Source organism: Chelonoidis abingdonii, chromosome 11 (genome assembly GCF_003597395.2).
Source record: "Chelonoidis abingdonii isolate Lonesome George chromosome 11, CheloAbing_2.0, whole genome shotgun sequence".
NCBI lineage: Eukaryota > Metazoa > Chordata > Testudines > Testudinidae > Chelonoidis > Chelonoidis abingdonii.
In genome coordinates this window covers 4,736,946-4,764,534 of record NC_133779.1, presented here as the reverse complement: position 1 = coordinate 4,764,534, position 27,589 = coordinate 4,736,946, and the positions used below count along the sequence as shown (strand labels likewise).

General features: G+C 52.0%; 1 protein-coding gene across 2 annotated transcripts in view; it reads left to right on the top strand.

Annotated features, from left to right (window-relative positions):
- The first annotated feature begins 4,151 nt into the window (after window positions 1-4,151).
- Window positions 4,152-27,589, top strand: part of NPAS1 (neuronal PAS domain protein 1) — a 98,491-nt gene continuing 75,053 nt past the window's right edge. Inside the window, exons 1-2 of one of the 2 annotated variants that reach the window (XM_032776205.2) lie at window positions 4,152-4,222; window positions 24,756-24,860. In XM_032776205.2, the coding sequence (XP_032632096.1) occupies window positions 24,856-24,860 (5 nt within the window). In that variant the 5' untranslated portion in view covers window positions 4,152-4,222; window positions 24,756-24,855. Of the gene's footprint in view, window positions 4,223-24,755; window positions 24,929-27,589 lie in introns of both variants that reach the window. The other variant, XM_032776204.2, reaches the window with a different exon arrangement.

Sequence of the window (27,589 nt, the reverse complement as noted above, 5' to 3'; positions counted from 1 at the left end):
GCATCTCCCACCTCATAGGCACCGACTCCGTGCGTGCGCTGGGTATGGCGCACCCTTAGAAAAAAAAAATAGTGGGTGTTCAGCACCCACCAGCCACAGCTGATCGGTGCTGCTGCTGATCAGCTGTTTGTCAGGGCCCCTGATCAGCTGGTCTGGGGCCTTGCCAAACAGCTTGGGGAGGGTGGAGAGCAGTGAGTGGCAGGCAGGCAGGGGCCTCAGGGAGGGGGCAGAGTAGGGGGTGAAAAGAGGCGAAGCAAGGGTGGGCTGAGGGGAGGGGTGAAATAGAGGTGGGAAGAGGCAGAGTTAGGGTGGGGCCTTAGAGGAAGAGGCGGAGTGAGGGCAGGGCCTGGAGCACCCCTGTGGAAAAGTAAAAGTTGGTGCCGATGTCCCACCTCTCAGGAGAGTTCTCTAACCACAGAGTTCTGGGAGATTCTGATCTGAGTGTGGTATCCCTCAGTCTCTCCTGTTGAAGCTATCCTACTATGGATATCTAATGAAAGGATGATGGGAACGGGGGACTGGACCTCAGGTGTCTGATCCACCAGGGCTACAGAAGCACCAAAAAGTCCTGTGGCACCTTATAGACTAACAGACGTATTGTAGCATGAGCTTTCATGGATGCCATGCATCCGACGAAGTGGGTATTCACCCACGAAAGCTCATGCTCCAATATGTCTGTTAGTCTATAAGGTGCCACAGGACTCTTTGCTGCTTTTACAGATCCAGACTAACGTGGCTACCTGTCTGATACAGGGCTACAGAGTCATTCATTCATTCTCTTTCTCTGTCTTTCCCTCTGGCCCAAATGAATTCACCCACAGTGGAACAGTCAGTGGGCCAGAGAGAGAGAGAAGAATCATAGAACGGTAGGATTGGAGGGACCTCAATAGGTCGTCTACTCCAGTCCCATACATTGAGGCAGGACTAAGTATTATCTAAACCATCCCTGACAGGTGTTTGTTTCACCTGTTCTTAAAAACCTCCAGTGATGGAGATTCCACAACCTCCCTAGGTCATTAGTTCCAGTACTAGCCTACCATTACACATGGTGCTCACCCTCTAACAGTGGGACTACGTGTGATCAAAGAAAAGCAAGTAGTTGTGATGCTCATTAGTGAACAAAATAAACATGGGAAACAAATATCAACTTTCTACCATCATTCATGTTCCCAATCTACACAATCGAGAGAATCATGCTTATCGATGTCACCCCTCAAAGTGAGAAAATAGAAAATATGTGAGTTCCAGTCGTAACAAACCTCAAGTAATATTTCCCTCCACACTCCACTTCAGAAAAATCAAGCAGCGTGCAAACTACAATGACCATTTAAAAGTGGTGCCTCTAACCCGAAGGACAGAATGTTTGCCGACCTTTTACTTGTGTTAAAAGGGACATCCTGCTACGCTATCACGAAGTGCTGTGTAAGGGGTAGCAAGTGATACAACTTGGGGTCATTTGGTCAAGGGATCCTCAGATATAGCCCCCCACCCCGAGAAAGACCTAATTTTAATAATCAAAGGGTCATAAAATGCACATGCGTATGGAGATTGTCTTGAAAATTGATGTGTCATGAGAGGCGCTAAGCTAGAAATAGTGGTGCAAATTGGGGATCATTTAATTAAATGGTTCTCAATATATTCTTCACCCACATATATGAGCTTCTTTTAATTTTTAAAATGCTCTGAAGTCCCATGTGCATAGTGAGATTACCTTGAAAGTGGATAAGAGAGAACAGGGATTGGGGGGAAAGCTTGAGGGGGCAAATATGGGGTCCTGTGATCAAGAGATTCCCAGCATGAACTGTTCTTAATTTTCGACATGCTCCAAAATCCAAGTGCATAGTGAGGTTATCTTTAAAACTGGTGTGCTGCAACAGAGGCGGTGTAGAATCTGGGACAAATTTGGGATCATTTGGTCAAGGAGTTCCTCAGATACAGCCTGCCCATAAATTGGGAGCTGATTTTCACAGATTCCAAGTCAGAAAGGATCGTCGTGATAGACTGACCCCCTGCGTAACGCAAGCCACAGAACTGCCCCAAAATAATTCCTAGAGCAGATCTTTTAGGAAAACATCCCATCTTGATTTTAAAATGGTCAGTGATGGAGAACCCACCATGACCTTTGGTGGTTTTAATATTCAAGTTGCTCTTGAAAACCTCAGACTTTATCTAAGAGCTTGTTTACGTGGGAAAATGGATCAGACTAGCTATTCTGGAATAATATAACTGGAAAAAGGGGGAAACAATGAGGTAGCAACATTTGCAAATGATACCAAACTACTTAATTTTAAATCCAAAGTAGACTGTGAAGAGTTACGAAGGGACCTCACCAAACTGGGTGACTGGGCTGCAGAATGGGAGATGAAATTCAATGTTGATAAATGAAAAGTAATGCACATTGGACTCCTAGGATAGGCAGGGATGTAAACCCATGTTCTGAAATGTCCCTGGCCTCTGTTTGCCAGCAGCTGGGAATGGGCAACAGGGGATGGATCACTTGATGATTCCCTGTTCTGTTCGTTCCCTCTGGGGCACCTGGCACTGGCCACTGTTGGGAGATAGGATACTGGGCTGGATGGACCATTGCCCTGACCCAGTATGGCCTTTCTTGTATTCCTAACTATTCTGCAAAAGCTGTTCCAGGATAGCTGTAGCACTTCAAATTCAAACCCATCTTGGTTTAAAAACAGTCCGTGACGCAGAATCACGACCCCTGGTAAATAGTTCCGGTGGTTCATTACGCTCCCGGTTAAAAATTTCTGCCTTGTTTCCTGTCTGATGGATCAGTCTGCACTTCTGCGATTATGCTGTGCTCATGTGCGGAGCCCCTGCCTCCTGCCTGAGCCCCTGAGGTGCTGCCTTCAGGCCCAGCTGGTAGATGTGCTCCTTATCACCTTCGCCCCTTTCTATGGCTCCTCCAGCCCTGCTGGGGTCACAGTCTGATGAGATTCTGTTGTGGATGGAGGGAAGAGGGGTAGTTGTGTTTGTCCAGTGCTCTGCTGGGAGGCTGGGCTATGTTGGGGGGCGGGTAAGGGGGTGTAAATTGCTAGGGTGTGAGGCTAGCGGCGGTGCTAGTGGTCCGCCTTGCTGCAGGGTTGGGTTTGGGGGAGGAAGGGAGGGGCATTGGACCTGAGACTTCTGGCTGCAGCAGGTTGTGGGTGTCTTGTGTTTTAGAGTATGTGTGGTGGGGGGGGGAGGGAGTAGTAGTGTTGCAGTGGAGGTGGGGAACAGCGGAGTGGGGTCCTGCTCGGGGGTGCCCTTGGGGAGCATCCTTGCTGGGGGTAGGGGTTCTGGGAGGGGTCTTTGAGGGGTGCTGCTCCGGATCCTTGCTGGGGGTGATGGAGGACACTGCTGGGGTGTGTTGCTGTGGGAGGGGGCCCCGTGTGAGCTTGGGGGGTGCTTGGGGAATCCCCTGGGGTGTATCCCTGCTGAGGGCAACCGGGTGGTCCCAGTGTGATCTGAGAGTGGTTCTCTGGGGAAGGTCCCTGCTCTGCATCTTTACTGGGGGTGGTGGGTGTGGGGGTTTCCTGTGCTGGGACAGGGGTGTCTTTGGTGAGGGGTGGTGCAGGGGTGCCTGTGTGCATCCTGGCTGGGGATGGTGGTTGGGGCTGGGGGTGCTGCTCTGGGTTGGAAGGAGGGGGTCCCATCGTGGCTGGGGGGTGTCTTTGGGGGTGCTGCTGCGGGATGAGGGATCCTTCCTCTGCATGGGTGCTGGGCGGGGGGGGTGTCCCAGTGTGAGCCCTTCCTGGGGGTGCTGCTCAGGGTGTTTTTGGGGGGTGCCGCTCTAGGAGAGGGGGGGTCCCTGTGCGGACTACGGGGCGGAGGGACACCCCTCCCTCCAGTCCCAGCCACTCAGGCCGCCCGGCGCTGGCAGCATCAGTATGCAGAGGGGTGTGCCGGCGGCTCCAGCGGAATCCCCTCCCCCGGCCCCCCGCTCACAATGTCCGCTAATCACCATCTGAAAGGCGGGGCGGCCGGGCTGGGGAGAGGGGGGTGCGCGGAGCCAGCCGGAGAGGAGACGGGACCAGCCGGGGCAGCCCCAGGGAGCGCGGCGCGGCGCGGGGGCGGGGGGTCTATGGAGGCGCCTGCCGGCTGCTGCCCCCAGCGCCCCGAGGCCACGGCGGATGGTCACCCCCCCGCGGGAAGGAGAGGAGCCGCCAGCAGCAGCTACAGCGGCCCGGGCACCTGCCCCTTTGCCCTGGGATCCTGCCATGCCAGCCGGGTAACTCCTCCGCCTTCTGCCCCTCGGAGGCCCCTCGGCATGGCGCTTCGGGGGGGGCGGCGGGCTGGATAGGAAGGGGAGGCGGCTGACAGTGAGTGGCGGGGCTGGAGAGAAGGAGCTGGTGAGGGCTGGGGGATGCATTGCGAATTAGTGAGGCGAGCTGGCCCATGCATGAGCCTATAGAACGCCGCATCTGCAGCGACTCCGCCTTCAATGTGGGAGGCTGGGGATGCATGGAAGTGGGGGGCTGGAGAGATGGGGTGCAGGGGGTGAGTGTGGGGGGCCGGGGATGCATGGAAGTGGGGAGCTGGAGAGAAAGGGTGTAGAGGGTTGAATGTGGGAGGCTGGGGATGCATGGAAGTGGGGGGCTGGAGAGATGGGGTGCAGGGGGTGAGTGTGGGGGGCCGGGGATGCATGGAAGTGGGGAGCTGGAGAGAAAGGGTGTAGAGGGTTGAATGTGGGAGGCTGGGGATGCATGGAAGTGGGGGGCTGGAGAGATGGGGTGCAGGGGGTGAGTGTGGGGGGCCGGGGATGCATGGAAGTGGGGAGCTGGAGAGAAAGGGTGTAGAGGGTTGAATGTGGGAGGCTGGGGATGCATGGAAGTGGGGGGCTGGAGAGATGGGGTGCAGGGGGTGAGTGTGGGGGGCCGGGGATGCATGGAAGTGGGGAGCTGGAGAGAAAGGGTGTAGAGGGTTGAATGTGGGAGGCTGGGGATGCATGGAAGTGGGGGGCTGGAGAGAAAGGGTGCAGGGGGTGAGTGTGAGGGGCTGGGGATGCATGGAAGTGGGGGGCTGGAGAGAAGGGGTGCAGGGGGTGAGTGTGGGGGGCTGGGGATGCATGGAAGTGGGGAGCTGGAGAGAAAGGGTGCAGGGGGTTGAATGTGGGAGGCTGGGGATGCATGGAAGTGGGGGGCTGGAGAGAAGGGGTGCAAGGGGTTGAATGTGGGAGGCTGGGGATGCATGGAAGTGGGGGGCTGGAGGGGGTGCAGGGGGTGAGTGTGGGGGGCTGGAGAGAAGGTGTGCATGGGGTGCGTATGGGGTGCAGGGGTGCATGGGCTTGGGCTGGATAACAGGAGTGCAGGGGCTCTGTGTGGTAGGCAGGGGGCTGAGGGGGCGTGGGAGTAGAGGTCGGAGAGAGAAGGGATGCAGGAGGCTGTGGGGGGCAAGGGCTTAGCTGGGGATTGGGGGGGTTGTTGCATGGCTGGAACGTGGGTATCTGGGGGTATGGGAAATGGGCTCTGAATAGAAGGGGTGCAGTGAGCTGAGTGTGGGGTTTAGGGGGTGCATGAGTGGGGGGATCTCTATAAAAGCAGGGGCAGGGAGCTGAATGGGGGTTGGGGTGCATAGCTGGGTTTGTGGGGGTCCCATGGATGATGGGGTATTGAATGTATGAAAGTTGAAGGGGGTCTGCATAGAGAGGGGGCTGGAGGCTGAGTGTGCGGGGCAGTGGGTGCATGGATGAGGGGGTCTAGGGAGTGCATGAGTGGGGGGATCTGGGGCTGAATATGTAGGCAGAGGGTTCTATGGGGTTCATATCTGTTGGGGAGCCAGGCAGGGATGCACCTGTGTTGGAGTGCATGGGGGCCATGGAGAGGGTATGTATGTAGGTTCGGGGGGTCTGTCAAGGGCTGGTGAGGGTGTGCTCCTACCTGGCTCCAGAGCACATGGCATTGACAGCAACTGGGGGGAGGGGGATGCCCTAACCTGTGGGTCCCCTAACTTTAGCTGGGGGGAGGGGGCTCTGGGTCAGGATGTTTGCATGAAATGGACCTGGCCTCCCCCCTACTCCCTCGGTATAGACCTGGCCTACCCCCACCCCGTATAGACCTGGCCTCCCCCTGCCATCTAAACCACCCTTTGCTCTCACCAGCACACCCACCTCTGTCTCCATGCCATGCACCTTCGTCCCATAAAACCCTCCACCCCAGCTCCTGCCACACTCAGCTGCTGCCCTGGGAGGAAGGAGGGGACAACAGAGCCCCAGCCCCTGCAGAGAGATCTGCTCAGGCACATCTTGTGGAGTGCACCCCCCACCCCCCATGATCAGCACTGACGTGCAGCTGTTGATCTGGGAAACTTTCTCCCCTACCCACCCACTTCTCCCCCTGGATGTTGGGGGAGAGCCCAGCTCTGCCCTGTTGGATTCTGGATTGGCATGTTTCCGTCCCCATCAGGCTGTGGATGGGGTGGGGGGACAGGGGAAGCAGGACTGTTTTTGACTTTGAATATGAATCCCTCATTCTCTCTCTGTGCTGGGTGAAGGGCTGGATCCACTGTGGGAGCAAAGATCCAGGGTAAGAAGTCTAGTGACTGAGCATTGTGCTTGGGGTATATATGGGGGAGAGGGGCTTGGAGACAGTGAGGATCTGAGCCCAGAGCCCCAGCCCTGCTCTGAGCTCCGGGTCTCTCTACTTCCCTGGGAGTGCAGAGCCGGCCACAGAGCAGCTGTCTCCCAGTGCTGGAGATACCAAGGAGCTGCCATGGCAGAGCTCAGGGCACGGCTTGGGGCATCGCTCTTCCAAACCTCATTCAGAGGTGATGTCTCAGCAGGTGAATCTTGCTCCTTTGCTGTGTCAGTAACATGCCCCCCCCCCCTTATGTCTTACCCTTGAAATCACGTCTGCTCTGATGCCTGAATGCCAGTTGGCAGCCTGGCAGCATCTCCTGCCTTCTGCGGCTATGGGTGGAAGGATTCCTGGCCCTGGCTGGTTACCTGCTCTGCCCTGGGCCGTTTGCTGAGCAAATCTGTTCAGGGCAGGACTGGGCTGATGATAAAGGGAATTCTCTCTCTGGAGGTGGCTGGGGACAGACCAACCCTGTGGTTCTCTCTGGCTCCTTAATCTGGGCAGTCGGCTCCCCATGCAGGGTCCCAGCCTGAGCTCAGCCATTATAGCCACAAACCTCATCCCCCCAACTCCATCCATCCCATTCCCTGGCCTCGTGCCCTCCTTCCCTAGCCCATCTGGGGCGGAAGATGCAGAGAGACTGAGCCAGAATCGGGCTGTGGAGGGAGGGCGGCCCCAATGGCTGGAAGCGAGTGAGGCTGTGATGTAGTCCCACTAGAGTGCAGGGAGTGAGAAGAAATGTAGAGTTAATGGGGTGGGGGGCGGAGAGCTGTCCTAGATGGATCCCAGAGCTCATACCCTGGGAGGCAGTTTGGGATCATCCCCAACACACTTCTCCAGGGCTTTGCCCAGCCTGTTTGGCCAGAGTTTGGCAAAGCATCAGTGCCCGCCCCAGGAGTCTGGGGTCTCCCCATCCGCAGAGAGACCCGGGGTGGGATAACACCTGCCCGGGGTGTTCTGAGCCTTGGTCTGCTTTCTGGACTGCACCCAGGTTACTGAGTTTCTCAGCTTTGTTCTGTGCTGGAAGAGACCATTCTAATCTGACCTGCTGCATCGCTCAGGCCAGGGCATCTCGCCCGGCGATTCCTGCATCCAGCCCCGATCTGGGGGGTGAGCTAGAGCGGAGCGTGTAGAAAGAGGCGCCCCATCTCACCGTAGATTCAGAGCAGTAGAGAATCCCCCCTGTCCCGAGGGGGGCTGTTCCTTGGGTTAATTACCCTTCCCTGTTACAAACATGCACCCTGGTTCTTGTCTGAATTTGTCCAGCTGCTGCTCCCAGCCATGGTAAAAGAGCAGAGAGCTGGGCTGGGATTGGAGAGAAGGAACCAGAGACTGTGCCTGTCTGGGCCCGGGGCTTGTCTGTCCTAGAACTGGGGAAGACTGGCTGGATTCTACCAAGTCCATCCCAGGGCTGGTCTCCACAATCTAATCTCCAGAGTTTAATCTGGGCTCCCCCATACTCCTGCCCCACCACCTGCTAGTCCTGATCAAATGCCCAACAGCTACTGCCCTCCTCTAGGGCCCTCTTGAAAGTCCAGGGCACTTTTCTCCCCACCCAGATGTGAATTTCTGGGGAGATTTTCCCCTGCTTGGTGCCTGATGCCCCTGAAAGTCACTGGGAGTTTGGCACTTGGCTGCCATTTTTGCATTTGAAAATGGACCCCTTTTATGACCCCAAAGAGGTGAGAGGCCCGGGAGGAGAGCTAGAGCTGAGAGGAATTGAGGAGGCGTTTGGAAGGGTGTGGGGTCTAGTGGTTACAATAGTGGGGCCTGGGAGTCAGGACTCCTGGGTTCTGTTCCCAGCCCTGGGAGGGGCATGGGGGCTTACAGCAGTGGAGGGCTGGGAGTCAGGACTCCTGGGTTCTATTCTAGATTCTGTCCCTGGACTTGCTGTGACACCGTGGGCCAGTCACTTAGTCTGTTCCTACTGTTTCCTGAGTTGTGAAGCACGGATGTCCACCTAACCCTGTAGGGTGGCTGTGCGACTTTGCTGCTGTGTATCAAGTGCTTGGAGATCCTCGGTGAGGGGGTTGCTGTGGATGTGACCCGAATGTTTGTGGCAATAACTCAGCTAGTGTCTGTATATGGCACAGCTTGGCTATGGGTCATAGCCCCCATAGTGCTGAGAGCTTGGGGAGATTCTCCTTGAGCTCAAGTGGCAGCGTGGGGTGAGAGTGGATCTGAGGGCATAAGGTAATGCAGCAATGTGGGAGCCAGCCGGGTCTATTCAGTTTCACGCAACAGCCATAGAAAGACCAGCTGTGAGTCTGTGGGCAGGATCTTTCCTCCCGGTGATGCTGCAGGAGGCAGAGAGTGGGGCTGGAAATGGAGGATGGGGCGGGGGTGCATAGTTTTGCTGCTGGCTGCTACAAAAATCCCAGGGGAGCCAGGAGCCTTCCTGTCTGTGGAAGGCAGATCCAGCCAAGCTGGTGTACCAGATTGGAGTGGTTTGGTGTAGTCCCCAAGGGGACACCTTAGCCTGCTCCCATCCCCTCCTGACTATCCCGGGGAGTCTTTAATAAAGACCTTTGAGTTTTGCTTTCATAGTTGGGGCCTAATTGCATCAGAGCGGGCCCTTCTCTGCTGCCCACTTGGAGTGGAGGGAGTACCTTTTTTGATCACACACATGAGCCTCTGCCACCCTCCCTTACTCCCTCCCCCTCCCAAGTTCTCCCATGAGGTCTAATCTACGGGGCTGCAAACACTGAGGGTGGAACGTGGCATGTGGCTCATGGGGACAACTCCATGATCACAGATTTTGCAGCTAGTTTTTCCTAATGCTCATCCATAGCCTTGCGCCTTCTGCAAACACTCCAGCCGCCAAACAACAAGCTGATGGACAAATATCAAACACCCCCCCCCCACTCCCCGCAGGAGGGAAAAAACCCGAGTCGGGGAGTTTAAAAGATGGAACTGATCACCCCAAACCCCTCTCCAGCGTCCGCCTGTGGCCTGTGTTGCTAGTGGCAGGGTGGCATTGGTATGCACAAAGCAGCCTTCCTATTGATGAGCTCAATTTGATATGCGTGAGAGGTGTGGGCTTGGATTGGTATGTGCGAGAGGGTGCGAGTGCGGTGGGGCGTGCGTTTGGATCGGTATGCATGTGTGCGTGTGGTGAGGACGTGGGCCAGAGCAGGTCTGTGGCTGCGGGCGGGTGGAGGCTGGTGTTGTGCTGAGGGAAAGCAAAGCACCTCTCCCAAACCTCGCTGTCTTCTGCATCCAAGCACCCAGGCCGGGAGGGAGGCGTGCTTCGTGCTGGAGCGAGATCCTCAGGCTGGTGGCAAGGGCACCAGAAGACTAGCCCCAAACGCAGAGGCAGATGTGGTGGCGGGGTTTGGCTCGTACCAGGGTGGCCGAGGGGCGCATGCAGGCCTGGCAGGCACGATTGGCAGCAGCAGATGCTGTCTGGGAATGAATCTGCTGTGGACACGTGAGGCCAGATTTCTCCAAGGTGCAGTTTGGACATTTTATCTTTACATGAGTTTGTAGCAGTGAAAGCAGATCGGTCGGTTTCTCATTCTGCAAGCTGTGCTCAGATGCCCAGCATCTGTTTGTTGTGTTTGTGTTACCTGCAAGCCAGCCTTGATTTATTTAAAAAAAACAAAAACAAATGAACAAACCTGTCTTTAATTTAAATGAGGAACAATCTCAAAGCCATTAAAATTTTCTAGTTCACCCCCTTTTTAATCCCAACACTTCAGCATGGTTTTAAAAGTCCTTCCTGACCTAAGCTTCCACTTATCATGATTAATATCTATAGCTGCCATCCTAATATGAATTAGTTATTCAGATGTGTGGTTCCTAGGCATTGTTACAAACAGACTGAAGAGAGTCTTGGTGACCCAGAACTAGCTTTGGTTTAAGTTCCTAGCAGATGATGATTAAAAAAAAAAAAAGGGAAAAATATTCTCTCCCCCTTGCTGTTTGGGGAAAGTCCTCCTGAAAATAATCTGTGCAAAAGATCTATCGCTTCACTGAATGGAAACATATCCTGTGGTATTTCTGATGGGAAAATAGAGATTTTGAGTTCCCCTGACTTGAAAAAGAACTTGTCTTAATCTCTGCAGATTTGTACCGAATGCTGTGGATTTTAATTATAACTCCCGTGCGAGAGCCTGCAGTAATTGAGCTAAATTCATGTCATAGTTTATGCTAATATTTTTGCAATTAGGGGCTTTTAGAAAGATCTCTCTCCAACGCTTCTAGCTTCTTGTCTTGTTACCAGAGTCTGTCGTTTTGGTTTTTTTAATTTTCTCCTTGCAACAAACTTGGGGCTGGTGGGAAACACGTTGGATGGGAAAGGTTTGTGTGTGAAGATAACAGGCTGTTTCATTCATGCATCTGAGGTGTGGTTTTTGCTGAAGGTGCCTCACGCTCACACCGTGATGGTAGAGAATAAACTCTGCCGGGTGCTGTTCACGCTTCGCTCTGCACCCTAGGGCATCTGACGGTTTGTACTGTCCCCATCCTCTGTCCATCGCTGTGCCCCGTGCTAATGCTAGTGCAAAATGCCCCTGCTTTGCACTGGTGTAAATGCACAAGGGCGTAGGCTGATGGGAGAATCGGAGCCCTATGAATCAAGGCAGAGCAGTAATAATAATGAAAACCAGCTGGGGAAAGGAGCTGCATTGTGGACTCGAAGTATAGATTCTCTCTCTTGATCCTCAGAGCGGGTACAGGCTGGGCAAACCTCACATACCCCTCTTCCCTTGACCCTGCCCCATAAAGGGAGCTCCGTCTCCTCTTTGGCCTCTCTGCTGAGCCTGCCTGTAAAGGTGATGACGGGGAGTTGCTGGCTTATATGACGTGGGCTTTTTACAGAGGGCAGCACCTTTCAGAGTGACTCCTGGCCGTCGGCCTTCAGGATCCACCGGCCGCAAAACACTTAGCCCAATATCCTGTTTCTGAGCAGTCCCGTTTCGTGGTATTTTCGTTTGTTTTTTAACTCCTGGGGTCTGTAGCAAAAAGTGGCCAAGAGTTTTCACAGCTCGTTAGAGTGTTAGTGGCACCGGCATCACGGATTGCAGCTTGCAGCAGGGTCCTTACGGTGGAGATCACTGGAAGTGCTTTCCAGGTAACAGGAAGTGAACCTCTTGTGATTGGCAGATCACCTATAAGTTCCAGTTCTGCCCAGGTGCAGGATGCCTACTGTAGATTCATAGAGTTTAAGGCCAGAAGACCATGTACTCTGACCTCCTAAATAGCCCAGGCGAGAGAAGTCATAGATACACAGGACTGGAAGAGACCTCTTGGGTCATCGAGTACAGTCATGGGCAACCCCATGGTATAATCCTGTTCATGAATTTATCAAGCCCTGTCTTCAAACTAGTTAGATTCTTTGCCCCCCGTCCAGTTACCCCTGTTTTGAGCCCAGTCACTTGTGTCGGACTAATGTTTCTCTTCCAGAAACACATCTTGTCTTGATCTGAAGCCAGCGAGAGATGGAAAATCCTCCGCTTCTCTTGGGAGTTGGTTCCACCTGTCCTCCTTGTTAAATGCGTGAGCCTTATTTCTAACCTGAACTAGTTCTTGTTCTGCCTTCCTCCACTAGACTGTAGAGCCCTTAGTACCCGGGATTGTCTTCCCATGAAGGTGCTGATACGCTGTAATCAAGCCATCTCTGGTTTTCCTGTCTCCTGAGAGTTTCTAGATTTCAAAAAAAAAAAAAAAAAAATCATCCTCAAAGTTGGGACAAAAAGTCAAAATCTCAAAACTTTCCACAATGCAAAACAAACAAACAAACAAATTCTGTTTCGGTCACTGAAATATTTTGTTCCAATTTTTGCCTTTTGTGTCTCTCTCTCTCTTCTTTGTCTTTGATTTCCATCCATCAGTTAAATAGCAACAATGGGGCCGAATGAAGTCTTTCAATCACTTTCTGACTTGTACGTAAGAATGGCCATTTTGGGTCAGACCAAAAGTCCATCTAGCCCAGTATCCTGTCCTCTGACAGTGACCAATGCCAGGTGCTTCAGAGAGAATGACCAGAGCAAGTGATCCATCCCACATCAGCCCATTCCCAGCTTCTGGCAAGCAGAGGCTAGGGACACATTCCTGCCCATTCTGGCTAATAGCCATTGATGGATCTATTCTCCAGGAACTTATCTATTTCTTTTTTTGAACTCTATTATAGTCTTGGCCTTCACAACATCCTCTGGCAATGAGTTCCATGGATTGACTGTGCGTTGTGTGAAGAAATGCTTCCTTTTGTTTGTTTTAAACCTGCTGCCTATTGATTTCATTTGTAAAAGCAGCAAAGAGTCCTGTGGCACCTTATAGACTAACAGATGTATTGGAGCATGAGCTTTCATGGGTGAATACCCATTTCGTCGGATGCATTTGGTGACCCCTAGTTCTTATGTTAGGAGAAGGAGTAAATAACATTTCCTTATTTACTTTCTCCACATCGGTCATGATTTTATAGACCTCTACCATATCCCCCCCCTTAGTCATCTCTTTTCCCAGCTGAAAAGTCACCAGTCTTATTAATCTCTCCTCATAGTACCAGCTTTGTGGCGTTGTTTATCTTTAAACCCTTTTGTTCTGTGTCATTCTTCACCATCTCTATCCAACGCATCCTTGGTCTTCCTCTGTTTCTAGTTCCTTGCACTCTGATCAGTATCACCATGTGTAGTATCCTATCTGCGTCCATCCCTGACGCATATCCAAACCATCGCAGCTGTCCTTGAATCTTCTGGAACAGTGTCAATTAAGTTACATTTCAAAATGAAAAGCAGAAACTTTTTATTCAGAAAATGTCAAAATAACGTGTTTTGACAATTTTGGAACTTTTTTCAACTTCTTTCCAAGTTGGGAAATTCATCCAAACCGACCCTTTCCCAAGAGTGTTTTAAGTTTGATAAATCTACATTTTTCAGGGGAAAACGGGTTCATCAAAATTCCAGCAACATCAGCTGCTACTTAAAGGGTGAGCTGGGGTGTGTATGCATGAGACAAACACCTAAGAAAGCCAAGTCCTGAGTCACAATCTCCAACCAATCTGCAACTTCTGCTCGTGCTACTGCTGAACTGGGCGATAATGGAAATTCGGCTAGGATTGAGCACAGTAGCCATCACATCAAATCACTTTGGAACCAAATTGCTTCAGTGTAAAGCAGAAAGTGATTTATACTTTTTGCCATCATAACATCCCATGGCAATGAGTTCCACAGGCTTATTTTGCATTGTGTGAAAAAATACATCCTCTTTATTTGTATGAAACCTGCTGCCTATGAATTTCCCTGGCTGACTCCTAGTTTTTGTATTGCAGAAAAGGGTAAATAACACTTCTGTAGTCACTTTTTCCACCCCATTTATGATTTTATAGACCCCTCTCATATCCCTCCTTAGTTGTCTCTTTTGCGCATTGAACAGATGTTTTCAGAGAACTATCCACGATGATTCCAAGATCTTTCTTGAGTGGTAACAGCTGATTTAGAACCCATCATTATATACGTATAGTTGGGATTATTTTTTCCCAACGTGCATTACTTTGCACTTATCAATGTTGAATTTCATCTGCCATTTTGTTACCCTGTCACCCAGTTATGTGAGATCCATTTTTAACTCTTGCAGTCTTTGGATTTAACTATCTCGAATAATTTTGTGTCATCTGCAAACTTTGCCACCTCACTGTTCACCCCCTTTTCCAGATCATTAATGAGCATGTTAACGGTACAGGTCCCAGAACAGATTTTGGGGGGGACCCCACTGTTTGACTCTCCATTGTGAAAACTGACCATTTATTCCTATCCTTTGTTCCTGTCCTTTTAACCAGTTACTGGTTCATGGGGTAAGAGGGAAAGGTCCTCTCATGACTGCTAACTTTGCTTAAGAGCATTTGGTGAGGGCCTTGTCAAAGGCTTTCTGAAAGTCTAGGTACATTATGTCCACTGGATCACCCTTGTTCACATGTTTGTTGACCCACTCAAAGAATTCTAATAGATTGGCGAGACATGATTTCCCTTTACAAAAACCATGTTGATTCTTCCCCAACAAAACATGTTTATCTTTGTGTCTGAGATTCTACCAGTTTGCTCAGTACTGAAGATAGCCTCACCGGGCTGTAATTGCCAGGATCACCTCTGGTGCCTTCTTAAAAAAAATCAGCATTACATTAGCTATCCACCAGTACAGAGGCTGATTTCAGTGATAGGTTACGTACTACAGAGAGTAGTTCTGCAGTTTCATAGTTGAGTTTCTTCAGACCTCTTGGGTGAATCCTATCTGGTCCTGGTGACTTTTTATTGTTTAATCTCTGAATTTGTTATAAAACCACTTCTATTGACACGTCAGTGTGCGATGGTACCCCATACGGTCCCGTGACCTCTGACTGCCAGAAGCTGAGACTGGATGGATCACTTGATAATTCCCCTGTTCTGTTCATTCCCTCTGAAGCATCTGTCACTGGCCACTGTCCCAGTATGGCCATTCTTATGTTCTTATTTGTCATCCCAAAAGAATAGCTCTGATGTGGGGCTCTCCCTCGCATGCTCTGCAGTGAAGACCGATGCAAATAATTCATTTAGCTTCTCTGCAATGGCCTTGTCTTTTCTGAGTGCTCCTTTAGCACCTCCATCGTCCGGTGACCCTTCTTGATTGATGGGCAGGGTTCCTGCTTCTGATGTACTTAGGAAAAAATTCTGACAGTTAATTTTTGTGTCTTTAGCAAGTTGCTTCTCAAATTCTTTCTTTATCTGCTTTATTATCCTTTTACACTTACCCTGCTGGAGTTCGTGTTCCTTCCTATTATCTTTGGTAGAATTTGAATTCCAGATATTTAATTCTGCCTCTCACAGCCTCCATTACTCGGCTGGTTAGCAAGGTGGTAATCTTCTGGTCCCCTTATTGTTCATACTGGGGCAGTTAAGGTGGGACCACTCTTTTGTATGGACAAACCCTGACTGGAAAGAAGGTCTTTTGGGCAGGGACTGTCTTTGTGTTTGCATTTGTACAGCCCCTAGCACCAGGGCTTGGTCCATCGCTGGGGTGCCTAGGTGCTACCATAATACACCTAACAGTGTTAAAATGTACACAGTGGAGTCCTGCTCCAAGGCAGGGACTCTCAGGTGTTGCCATAATACGCCTAATAGCAATTAGTAAGCATAGTGCACTGGCACAATGGGGTCCTCCTCCATGACTGGGGGATGCCAAGAGGCTACCGTAATCCACCTAATAGCAATTAGTATGCAAAGCGCACGGCACAATGGGGTCCGGCTGCATGACTGGGGGGGGTGCCAAGAGGCTACCGTAATCCACCTAATAGCAATTAGTATGCAAAGCGCACGGCGCAATGGGGTCCTGCTCCATGACTGGGGGGTGTCAAGGGTCTACTGTAATACATCTAATAGCAATTAGTATGTATAGCTCATGGCACAATGGGGTCCTGATCTCTGATTACGGCTTCTAGATGCTGTGATTATACAAATAACTAATCATAATAGTAGAGCAGCTCTGGGTATAAATTGGGACCAACTTTATCGCCCTGAGTCCTGCCTGGAACCTGAGTGGACTGAGATGGTCAGAAATCTTGCTCTGTTTCTCTAGTCCTAACTCTCAGTCCCCTCTTGCTGTAACAATCACTTCAGTGTCCCCCAAGGGCGCTGAAGCTTATCCCAGCTTTGTGTGTTTCCTGCTGTTGGCTTGGACTTGTTCTGTGGTGTGGGCGTGGCTGGCTGGGACCCCGAAGATTGAATCTGGGGTTGGGGTTCCTCGACCTTTGCCGAAAGGATCCGCCTCACTGCTAGAGATATTGCCGTCTCAGGGGGGTCGGTACGGACTGGAGTTGGTCGTACGGCATTCTGCTGCTGGGAAGTACTGATTCGACCGGAACCTTGTGTCAGAATGTGTCAATTGTTGTCAAAAATTTTGCAGGGAGTTATCAAAACAAAGCCTACCGTCATCTTTGTTCAGGGATTGTACAGTGCCTGACACAATGGGCCCTTGGTCCATGACTGGGGCTCCTCAGTGCTACTGTAATGCACCTAGTAGCAATAAAATAATAATTACTCTGCTTTGGAAGGGTGCTGTTCTGGACACTTTGCCTGTGTAAACAATCCTTTAATCTGTCTGAATATGTCTACGCAGGAGCCGGGGGAGTAGATGTACCCAGGCTAGCTCTGATCGAGTTAGTGCACTAAATATAGCCATGGACCCGTGATGGTGTGAGCCCCAAGCATGATCCCTTCTGAAACCCAGCATAGACGCTCAGGGCAGCTAGCCTCCTCTGCCAGCCACGCTGCTGCAGCAACTGTGCTATTTTTAGCACACTAGCTCGATCAGAGCTGGCACAGGTATGTCTGCTTGAGCTGGGAATTACACTGCTGGCACCAGCCTAGACGTACTGCTCACTTCCCCATCTGCACTTCCCTATCTCACAGAGGGGCAGCAAGGGTACCTACGTGAAAGATGGCGAGGCACTTTGGTATCACAACAAAGATTGGGAGGGGAAGTCGTTAGGAGCCATACTATGGAGAGGAACGAGCAATTTGTGATGTTGCATGTACAATACACCAGTGCAAAGTGGGGGGGAGAGCACCACCTCCCCAGTTTTCACTGGTTCCCGTGGTGGCACAGGGTGCAGGGGGATGGAGAACTGGGCTCATGCTATCCCCGAGTGTGTGGAACCCGCCGTCTAGGTCAGCCTGAGAGGCAAAAGGCCAGTGACAGCGTCTGGATCCTGACCCCAATATTCCTGCCAGTTTGGGGGTGTTCTGATCGGGAGTTCTCGCTCGAGGGGGAAGGAAACCAGCTCAGACCCAGTCGGGCTCTGAAATGTTCCTTTTTTAAAGTGTAATTTTGTAATTTCTCATAAATGATCAAAATCCAGATGGGCCGTGCGTGTGCCTAGAGTGTAAAATGTGAAATTAACATACCAAGTTAATTTCATGCACCCCTCCTTGCCTCAGGTTATCTAAAGAAGGAACATGAGCTCAGGGTTAGAGAGAGAGAGACTCTGTGGTGTGTGCATGTGTGCTGGGGGGTGGGGAGGAAGGGCTGAGAGCCAGGACTCCTGGGTTCCGTCCCTGATTCTGAGAGGGGGTTGGGGTCTAGTAGATTAAATAAATGGTCTTGCGAGTCAGGAGGACTACTGCTGGGTTCTGTTTTGAGTACTGCCCTGATTCACTATCAAGAAGGTGATTCACGTCCCACTGTGCCTCGGTTTCCCCATCTGTAAAACAGGCACAGTGATCCTGGGCCCATTTTTGTGAAGTGCATTGAGATCCCAGGATAAACCCGAAACATTTAGACACTTACGGATGCATGTGGCAGACAAGCCACCAGGACAGCAGCCTGGCAGGAGGCGCTGCTCACGGTGGGGTCGGGTGCAACCTGGATTCCCGGTGAGCATCAAACACTGGGAGTCATCGTGGATAGTTCTCTGAAAGCATGAGAAGCATGGGGGGTGAGGTGAATGTTCCTCCATGGGAGCCCCTGATCAAGCAGGGATGTGCCCTGAGGTTGGGGGCGGTGAGTCAATTGAGACCTTTCCAGCTGAGGCACCTGGCTTAAGGGGAAGAGGCAAAGAAAAGGCCTCGAGCTGCTTATGGGAGTCCTTGCCCCCTTCTGCCAGCGCTGCAGGGGTGATGCAGCTTCCTCTGTCCTGCTGCCCTGGGGGGATGGCTGGGAGGAGTGTGGGGAGCTGCAGCCGCAGCATTTGCATCTGTGTGGCCGGCCCAGAGTTATACCACGGGCTCCCCAGGCTCTCCATTGAACACCCCTGTCCCCTGCTCCAGGGCTGTGGGCTCACTGGGTCATGCAGCTGGTTCGATGTTGAAAATTGTGAGGAGCCAACAGGGAGTTTGCACCTCGGCAAGGTGGCTGGGAAGAATGTGGGGGAAGGGCAGAAAAAGAGGAGAGGCAGCTCGCTTCACCCTCTGTATCCTGAGAACCCCTTTCCTAGCTCTGGGAGGGGAGTGGGGTCTAGTGGTTAGAGCAGGGGGGACTGGGAGCCAGGACTCCTGGGTTCTCTTCCTGGCTCTGGGAGGGGAGTGGGGTCTAGTGGTTAGAGCAGAGGCTTAGGAGCCAGAATTCCTGGGTTCTAGCCCCAGCTTTAGGAGAGGAGTGGGGGCTAGTGGTTAGAGCAGGGGGCTGAGAGCCAGGACTGCTGGATTCTGCCACTGACTCACCATTCGACCTCAAACCCAGGAGCTGTGGATTGTGTGCACGGGGGAGGGGGGCTGTTCAGGCTCTCATCCCCCTCTTGATCCCTCCCGCAGTTCCTCTCCCCTCAGCCTGGCTCACGCGCATCTCCCCAGCAGGAGCTGTGGTGCTTGCTGGTGTCCATGCTAGTCACTGTGCATTTGGTGTATTACGGTAGTGCTGAGGAGCCCCAGTCATGGACCAGGCCCCCGTTTTGCCAGCTGCTGCACATTTGTATTGCTATTAGGCATATTACGGTAGCGCTGAGGAGCCCCAGTCATCGACCAGGCCCCCATTTTGCCAGCTGCTGCACAATTGTATTGCTATTAGGTGTATTACGGTAGCACCTAGGCGGTTCCATTGTGCAAGGGGCTGTACAGAACAGAACAGAAAGATGGTCCCTGCCCTAATCTGATCCTTAAACTCGGGGTTTATTCCCTTGCTGGACACCCCTCTTGGTCTCGCCACTTGCAGCCTTTGGGCTGAGGCTGCAGCAGCCGAGCCTGTGTCTCCCTGGGCATCATGGTGCCTTTTTAACCTTTACCCTCCCTCTTAGTCCCTGCCGGCCAGTGACTCTCAAAGCGCTTTGCAGACACAGAATCGGGGCTGGTCTACAGCAGGGACCCCTTGTTTAAACTGATGTCAGTGGTTCTCTTCGCTGGGGCGGCGAGGGGAGGGGAAGTTTATGCCCTGGGTCCTGAAGTGCAGTTTATGGCCATTAATTATGCTCCCACCCACCCCAGGAGGAGGTGAGCGTTTTTCTCATGGGGGAGAAACCAAGGCACAGAGAGGCCAAAGGTCCTGTCCAGGGTTGGGGGTTAGAAACCAGGAGCCCTGAGGTGCAGCTCTGGGCTTTAACCACCAGCCCACGTTCCCTTGGGTGTGGGGAAGGGGGAAAGTCAGCTCCATGATTGTCGAAAGGCTTGCCTACATGAGGCAGGGTGGCCCAGGGGTTAGGACTCTATCTTAGGCATTGGGAGACCTGTGGGCCATGCCCTGCTCTGCCACTGACTTCCTGCGTGACCTTGAGCAAGTCATTTAGGCTTTCTGAGCCTCAGTTTTCCCATCTGTAAAATGGGGATAACAGCCATTATGGGGTTATGAGGATAAAACCATTAAAGATTATGAGGTGTTCAGATATCATAGTGATGGGCACCATATAAGTTCCTAGGATAGATGAGTAATTTCCCAGACACTATAGCTATACTGTATGACTCCCTGGCGCTCTTATTGCAGGGCATGTGTGTATGTCTGTACAGGATCGATGTCTCAGTTATACCAACTAAATGGCAGCTGATTGGTTTTTTTTTTAATTAAGCCTTAATGGCACCCTTAATTAGTCAGATTCCGTCAGATTTTTCTGTCCCTGGTGCCCTTCCTCTTCTGTCTGTATGCTGAAGTGGCTTGTCACCTCGCCGGGAGCAAGGCCTGTAACTTCCCCCCATGCCCAGGTTACTCCCGGGGGTGTCTGGCCTTAACCTCTCTGTGTCCCTTATTGTTGTTATGGTGGAGGCCCCAGTGAAAACCGGGAGCCCCTACCTCAGGCTGGGTACTGCCCAGGCGCAGAATGAGAGACAGCCCCTGCCCCGAAGGGTTCACTGTATACATTGGCAAAGAGTGTGAGGGGAAACTGAGGCAGGGAGCAGGGCTGTGATACTCAACGCCGCGTAGGACTAGAAGCCAGGTCTTCAGAGTCCCATCGTAGTGCTCTGCCCACTGGGCCATGTTGCCTTTCCCCTATGTATTAAATTGCCTCTTTTCACTGGGCCCCCCTTTCTGATCCCACACAGAGAGAGCAGCAGGTGGCTGTTGCTACCCACACCCCTCACCTTTCCTGGGGCTGCGATGGCAACATCACCTTGGAACACCCCCCTCCCCCCAGGTTACTCCTGGGTGGGGGCCTGAGGAGAGGGGCAGTGGTGACAAGTGCCCATGCTGGGAGTTCCCGTCCATGGCCCCAGGCTGAGAGGTCCCTGGTGGCTGTTGGAAGACTATCACAGCCAAACATCATCCATCCTGCAAATTCTTAGCACCTGTAGGTGACTGATTCAGGAGGTCGAGAAAACAACTCGGGGGTCGTCCATTCTGCATCTGGTCTTGACCAACAGGGATGAATTCATTGGGAAGGCGAAGGTGGTTGGGAACTTGGGAGGACGTGATCAGGATCTGATAGAATTCAAGATCCTACAGGAAGGACGACACAAGAATAGCAAATCAAGGACTCTGGACTTCAGAAGGGCAGATTGCAGCCAGCTCAGAGAAATAGCAGGCAGGGTCCCATGGACAGACCAATTAGGAAGAAAAGGAGTCTAAGGGGGACTGGCAGTTCCTAAAAGCAGGTAATGCTAGGTGCTCAGCATCAAGCTGTTCTGATGCAGAGGAAAGATTAAAAAAAGCCACAGGAGGCCAATGTGGCTGCAGAAGGAGCTTCTTAGGGATCTAAAAACCCAAAGGGATACACGCAGGGAATGGAAGGAGGGGCATGGCACCAAGGACGTATACATGGGAATAGCGCGAGCGCGTAGGGGCGAAATCAGGAAAACCCAGGCAAGGAATGAGCTACAGCTGGCAAGAAAGGTTGGAGACAACAAGACGGGGTCTCTTCAAATACGTCAGGCGAGAAAGAAAGCTCACGGACAGTGTGGGGCCGCTGCTCAGTGAGCTGGGAACGGATGACAGGAAGGCAGAGCTGCTCAATGCCGACCTTGCCTCAGGCTATCCCATGTGACCGGACGACTAGTGAAGTTACCACAGAAAGGAAAGGGGAAAGGAGGCAGATCAGGATAAAGTAAAGAACATGTCACAGGTCTGACCAATTCGAATGAAGTCACATCAGCAGGGCCAGGTGCTATTCACCCAGGGTACTGCAGGAATTAGATGAAAGAAATCTCAGAGCCGTTGGCAATGATACAAACACATGGATGATAGGAGAGATGCCGGAAGGCTGGAGAAGGGCCAGCGTAGAGCCCATCTTTAAAAAGGGGAAGCCGGGGAATTATAGACCCGTCAGCCTGACTTCGATACTGGCAGCTACCAGAGCCATGTCGCAAACATTCCACTGGCGAATGCCGGCAGGCTGAAGGGGTGATCGCTAGCAGCCAGCGTGGATTTACCAAGAACAAGCCCTGCCAAGCCAGCTTGGTTCCCTTCTTTGCCAGGGTAACTGGTTTGGTGGACAGGGGGAATGTGGTGGGCATCATATACCTGGACTTCAGCAAGGCTTTTGACACAGTCCCATGTGACATAACTAAGCTGGAGAAATGCAGGCTCGGGGGAACTACCAATAAGTGAATACGTAACTGATTAAACAGCTGCAAACAAAAAGTAACGATTAATGGAACAATGTCGGGTTGGAGGGAGGTCTTGAGGGGGGTTCCCCAGGGATCTGTTCTGGGTTTGGTGGTGTTTGACACCTTTATTAATGCCCTTGGTGTCGGTATAGAGAGAGCAGGCTGACCACATTTGCAGGTGACACAAAGCTGGGGAGGGGGGCTTGCCAACACTTTGGAGGGTAGAGCTAAGGTTCAGAGGAACCTTGATAAATTGGAGAACTGTGCTATATACAACACAATGAAATTCAGCACAGACAAATGGAAAGTGCTTCCGTTAGGGAAATAAAACCAAATGCACAAATGGAGAATGGGGGGTAACTGGCCTGGCAGCAGCACTGCCGAGAAGGAGCTGAGAGTTGTGGTGGATCCCAACCTCAACATGAGTCAGCAACGCGTTGCTGTTGTAAAAAAAAGCAAGTGCAGTTTAGGTTGCATTAACAGAGGCAACTCCTGGGAGGTGACAGTACTGCTCTGCTTGGCGCTGGTTAGGCCTCAGAAGGAGAACAGCATCCAATTTTTGGTCACCAATGTATAGAAACTGGAAAGGATCCAGAGGCGAGCGACAGAGATGATCAAAGGATGGAACACAAACCATAAAAGCAAAGGCTGAAGGAGCTAGGTGTGGTTAGTTGGGAAAAGAGGAGATGAAAGGGGGACACAATAGCCGTCTTCAAATACTTGGAAAGCTGCCATCAGCAAGACTGGAGAAAAGTTGTTCTCTCCTGCCACAGAGGGCAGGACAAGGGGCAGTGGGTTCAAACTACAGCCCAACCGATCTAGATTAAATCTCCCTCACTGTAAGGACAGTGGAACAGACGCCTTGGGGAAAGGGTCGTTTTCACTGGAGGTTGAAAAAACAGGCTGGGGCAATTGTCTTGAGTGGTTTAGACCCAACAAATCTCCACCTTGTCAGGGGGTTAGACTAGATGACCCTTGCGGTCCCTTCTCATCCTGGGGTTCTGAGATTCTATCCTGTTGAGTGCAATTAAAAATGCCAACTGTGCGGCATACATGGGGCACCGCCACCAGCAGAGGGCATTCTGTCGGGCACTCCCATGGGGGCAAAGAACTGGAGATCATAACCCCCCGCCACCCACACACACACACACTGCAATAGAGAAAAAACTAGGGAAGAACTGAGAGATGGTCTAGTGGATAGTGCACTGGAGTGGGAATTTGGACACCTGGGTTCTTGTCCCAGCGCAGCTGCTGACCTTCTCAGGGCCCTTTGTGTATTTAGACTGTCTGTGAACACTTTGGGGCAGGGTCTGTGTCTGTGCAGCGCCCGGCATGATGGGGCTCTGATCTTGGTCACTGGGTGTCTGGGCAGCGCCCGGCATGTTGGGGCCCTGATCTCGGTCACTGTGTGTCTGGGCAGTGCCTGGTGCGACGGGGCCCCGATCTCGGTCACTGTGTGTCTGGGCAGCACCCAGCGCGACGTGGCCCTGACCTCAGTCACTGTGTGTCTGGGCAGCACCCAGCGCGACGGGGCCCTGATGTTGGTCACTGTGTGTCTGGGCAGTGCCCGGCGCGACGGGGCCCTGATCTCATTCGCTGTGTGTCTGGGCAGCGCCTGGTCCGACGGGGCCCTGATTTCAGGTGTTACTGTAATAATAGTGGTCTAAGATTATTAACCTCTCTGGCAGCTGTTCCCTGCATGATGCAGACCAATAAGTGAATGTGCTGGTCTGTACCAGCATCAAAGGGGACCCCAGAGTCAAAGAAGGGGGCGTTGCTCTCATCTCATGTAGAGGCGAGAGATCCAGTGAGCCTGGTGGTCTCTCCCAGTTATTCTAAGGAGAGATAGATTGTGTCTGTCTCCATTGCTTATCCTTGAAGGATACCGCTGCAATCTTAGCTTATGCCCTACGTGCTCCCAGCAGAACAAGGAGTAAGGTCTCAAGTTGCAGTGGGGGAGGTCTAGGTTGGATATTAGGAAACACTGTTTCACTAGGAAGCTGGTGAGGCACTGGAATGGGTTCCCTAGGGAGGTGGTGGAATCTCCTTCCTTAGAGGTTTTTAAGGCCTGGCTTGACAAAGCCCTGGCTGGGATGATTTACTTGGGGATTGATCCTGCTTTGAGCAGGGGATTGAACTAGATACCTCCTGAGGTCCCTTTCAACCCTGATATTCTATGAGCAGCTGATCCACCATTATCTAGGCCATGTGCCTGTGAGCAGCTTCTGTTCTGGGGACCAAGCCTCCTGCCTGAGCAAAGACCAGGTCTGCATAGCAGACTTCCTTCAGGCAGGGGCACGAAGAGCTGGGATCTGTGACGGACAGCAGTGCCGGCAAATACCCCTAGCGTAGCTGCAGCTATCCTGGCAAAGGAGAAGCACTTGCCAGTGCTAGTGTAGCTGTGCCTGGCATGAGTTATGGTAGCACCAAGTGAGAGACAGTCCCTGCCCCACAATCTAAGGAGGGGCTTATTTTCCCCATAGAGGCATGGGAAACTGAGGCACAGAAAGGGACTCCCTCAGGGTCACTCTGCAGAGCTGGGACTAGAACACTGGTCCTCCATGTCCCAGGCCTATACGCTATCCACTAGGCCATACTGCCTCCCACAGGGCTTACCCTACTCTCTCCTCTTCTTCCTCATCCCCTAGCCCTTGGCAACAGCAGCTGGGTCTTCGGCAACAGGCGCTTCCTCCGTCTGTGCGGTGGCTCCCTGGGGTGGGGAAGAAAACTGACCCTCTCTCGCTTCTTGTTCCTGTAGGAGACCTGGTCCTTCTCCAGAGGCAGCCGCTCAGAGACTTCCTGAAGTCGGCCGATCTGGAGCACAGCACCCCAAGTAAAGATGGCAGCCCCGTTCGGCAATGAGGTGAAGTGCGTTAGCGTAGAGTGGGACTTCTTGCAAGGACTGTTGGTTAAGAATCAGCCGGTGCCCTGGTAAGATGCTGAAGAGGATGGATTCTTTGCACATATACAGCCCCTTCCACCTGCGTGTCTGAAAACACCGTACAGGTGTGAGTTAGTAAAGCCAGACAACCACCCCGCCCCCGGAGATGGTGTTGTCCTTGAGGGAAACTGAGGTCTAATGAGAAGTAACTGGCCCAAGTAACTCTCCTCCAGAGCTGGACTAGAACCCAGGAGTCCTGGCTCCTAGTCCCCTGCTCTAACCACTAGTCCTCATTCTCATCTCAGCTTGGGAATAGAACCCAGGAGTCCCTGCTTTAACCACTAGACACCACTTCCCCCTGCCCCTGAACTGGGAATAGAATCCAGGAGTCCTAGCTCCCAGCCGCCCCCCTGCTGTAACAACTAGATCCCGCTCCCCTCTTGGAGCTGGAAATAGACCTCAGAGGTCCTGATCTCAAATCCTTCTTGCTCAACTCACTAAAGGCTTTCCCCCTAAGTTGGCAATGGAACTCAGTAGTCCTGCCTTCTAGCCCCCTGCTGTACCTCCTCCTGCTGCACCCTTTGCTCTTCCAGCCCCTCCCCGCGGTGAGGATTTTCCCAGGCCCACTTGCTGACAGTCTGTCATCCTGGGGTAGCAGGGACCAGCCTCCCAACGTCTGCCACTGAACCGAACTGTCGTTCTGACGCTTTTAAGGGTCTTCCCCACCCCCCACCATATCTCAGCAAGTGGGCCTGGGAAGCCCTGGGCTGAAACATCCCACACAAATGCAGCCCCCTCCATTCGGCCACTGGTGGGGCTCCCAGCTGGAGGCTGAGCTGGCTAGCAGCCAAGCGTAGAGAGTTTCCCCGGTGTCCTTGGGGAGCCGTCGCTGAGGGTTGTGTCCTCATGGGGAGAGGACCCAGAGCGCTCCATGGTTATTAGCCATTCTGTGAGTCTAGACTTGATGCTAGACAAACAAGTCCCGGCAGCTTCCAGGGCGACTCATGACCAGAATTGTGTATCCCACCTCATGGGACTAACTGGAAATGTACCAGCGACTGCCCCACTTGCTCCTGGGATCCCTCGTCTGATGCCACCAGCCCCACAGCGGGAGCCCCTCCCATTTAGGGGTCCCCCCAGCCAGACCTGGGAGCTGCAGCAGTGCTCAGGTCTAGAGTGGAGGGAAAAATTTTCGACAGACTTTTCATAGAGAAATGCAGCTCTCTGTGCTCCAAAACAATCCATGAATTTGGGGCACAAATAGCTTCAGCGGAGGGAAAAAGGTGGTTTTATTGCAAAAAACTTTTGTTTTAAAATGCCATTTCAAATTCAGATTGGCCTTTAAAAAAACAACCACACAGCCACAGAAGAGGGTGGAAAACACCCACATCAAAACAAAAAACTAAAATCCCCATAAACAAGGGTAAAAAACACCCAAATTAAAAAAAAAAATCCTCAAAGAAAAATCACAGAAAAGGGTGAAAAACGCCTGAAAACAGCTGACTCAAAACACAATCCTTTCGAGGTGACCAAAAAGTTTTAATTGTTTTGAAAAAATTTTCAAGTTTTTAATTTAATGCAAAATTTTCAGGAAAAAAAAACACATTTGTTTCAGTGGAATCAAACCAAATGTTTTTAAAATTTTATTTATTTTTCGGTTTGGTGCCTGATCTGCAAAACCCATTATTTGCTCAGCTCTGCAACGGGCTGTGTGGCGGCAGAGATACCCCTTGCCCTGCGGTGACTGTCAGCTCGGGGTTTAAACCTGCAGTGTAGACGTTCCCACTCGGGCTGAGTCCAGATGCTGAGATCCACCTCGTTTTCTGGGTTTCGGAGCCCAGGCTCCGGCTCATGCAGGAACATCTCCACTGCAGTTTGAAGCCCCATAGCATGAACCTGAGTCAGTTGGGGGCTTGGAGGCTCAGTGCCATGGGGTTGGTTTTTTGCAGTATAGATGCATCCTTGGTGCTTCAGAGAATACGTTCCCTCTTTGGCTGTGGATGGAAGGGGGACTTAGTGGGTAGGGCTTCAGGAGACCAAAGTTCAGTTCAGTCCCCCTTGAGCAGGGTTGCTTAGGGCAGGCTGCCCCAGGCCTCCAGTTCCCCATCTGTAAAAGGAGGATACCCTTAAAGGGAGGTTGGGAAATCCCTAAATCTGAAGACATTCCGTGCTGGAGGTACCAGACGCACTATTTTAAAAATTGTGATTTAAAGCAAAAAAAATGAGGAATTTTTTTTTTAATTTGCTTTGAGGGGGCCAGGTTGTCAGGCTGGGGGTCTGGAGTCCATAGAGCAGACACGGTCCGGGAAACAGCAGAACCAGCCCACTCTCAGACCCCCTTGTCATGGTGTCTTATCCAGAGCCAGATGCAAAGGTTGACTTCTGCTCTGGTGCCTGGGAGCTAGCAAATGAGAATGAGCGGACTAGAGTTTGGGGTGCTGGGTCTCTGTTCTCCCCTCCAGCGTCAGACTCTCTGAGCATCCCACGGGCCAATACATTCCTCATTTATCCCTTCTGCGCTCCCCAGAGGCCCTGCCAAGTTAGTAACCCTCTGCAACCATCCTGGAAGGCAAATTCTCTTTCCCAGCCCACCACGTTCAGGCTACTGAGCACCAAGAGGTCTGGAAAAATCGGGGGAAAAATTCATCGTCGCTCCACCCACAATGGAAAACGTTCCAAAGTTGTGTTGCATTGGCGGGGGGGCGGGGGGG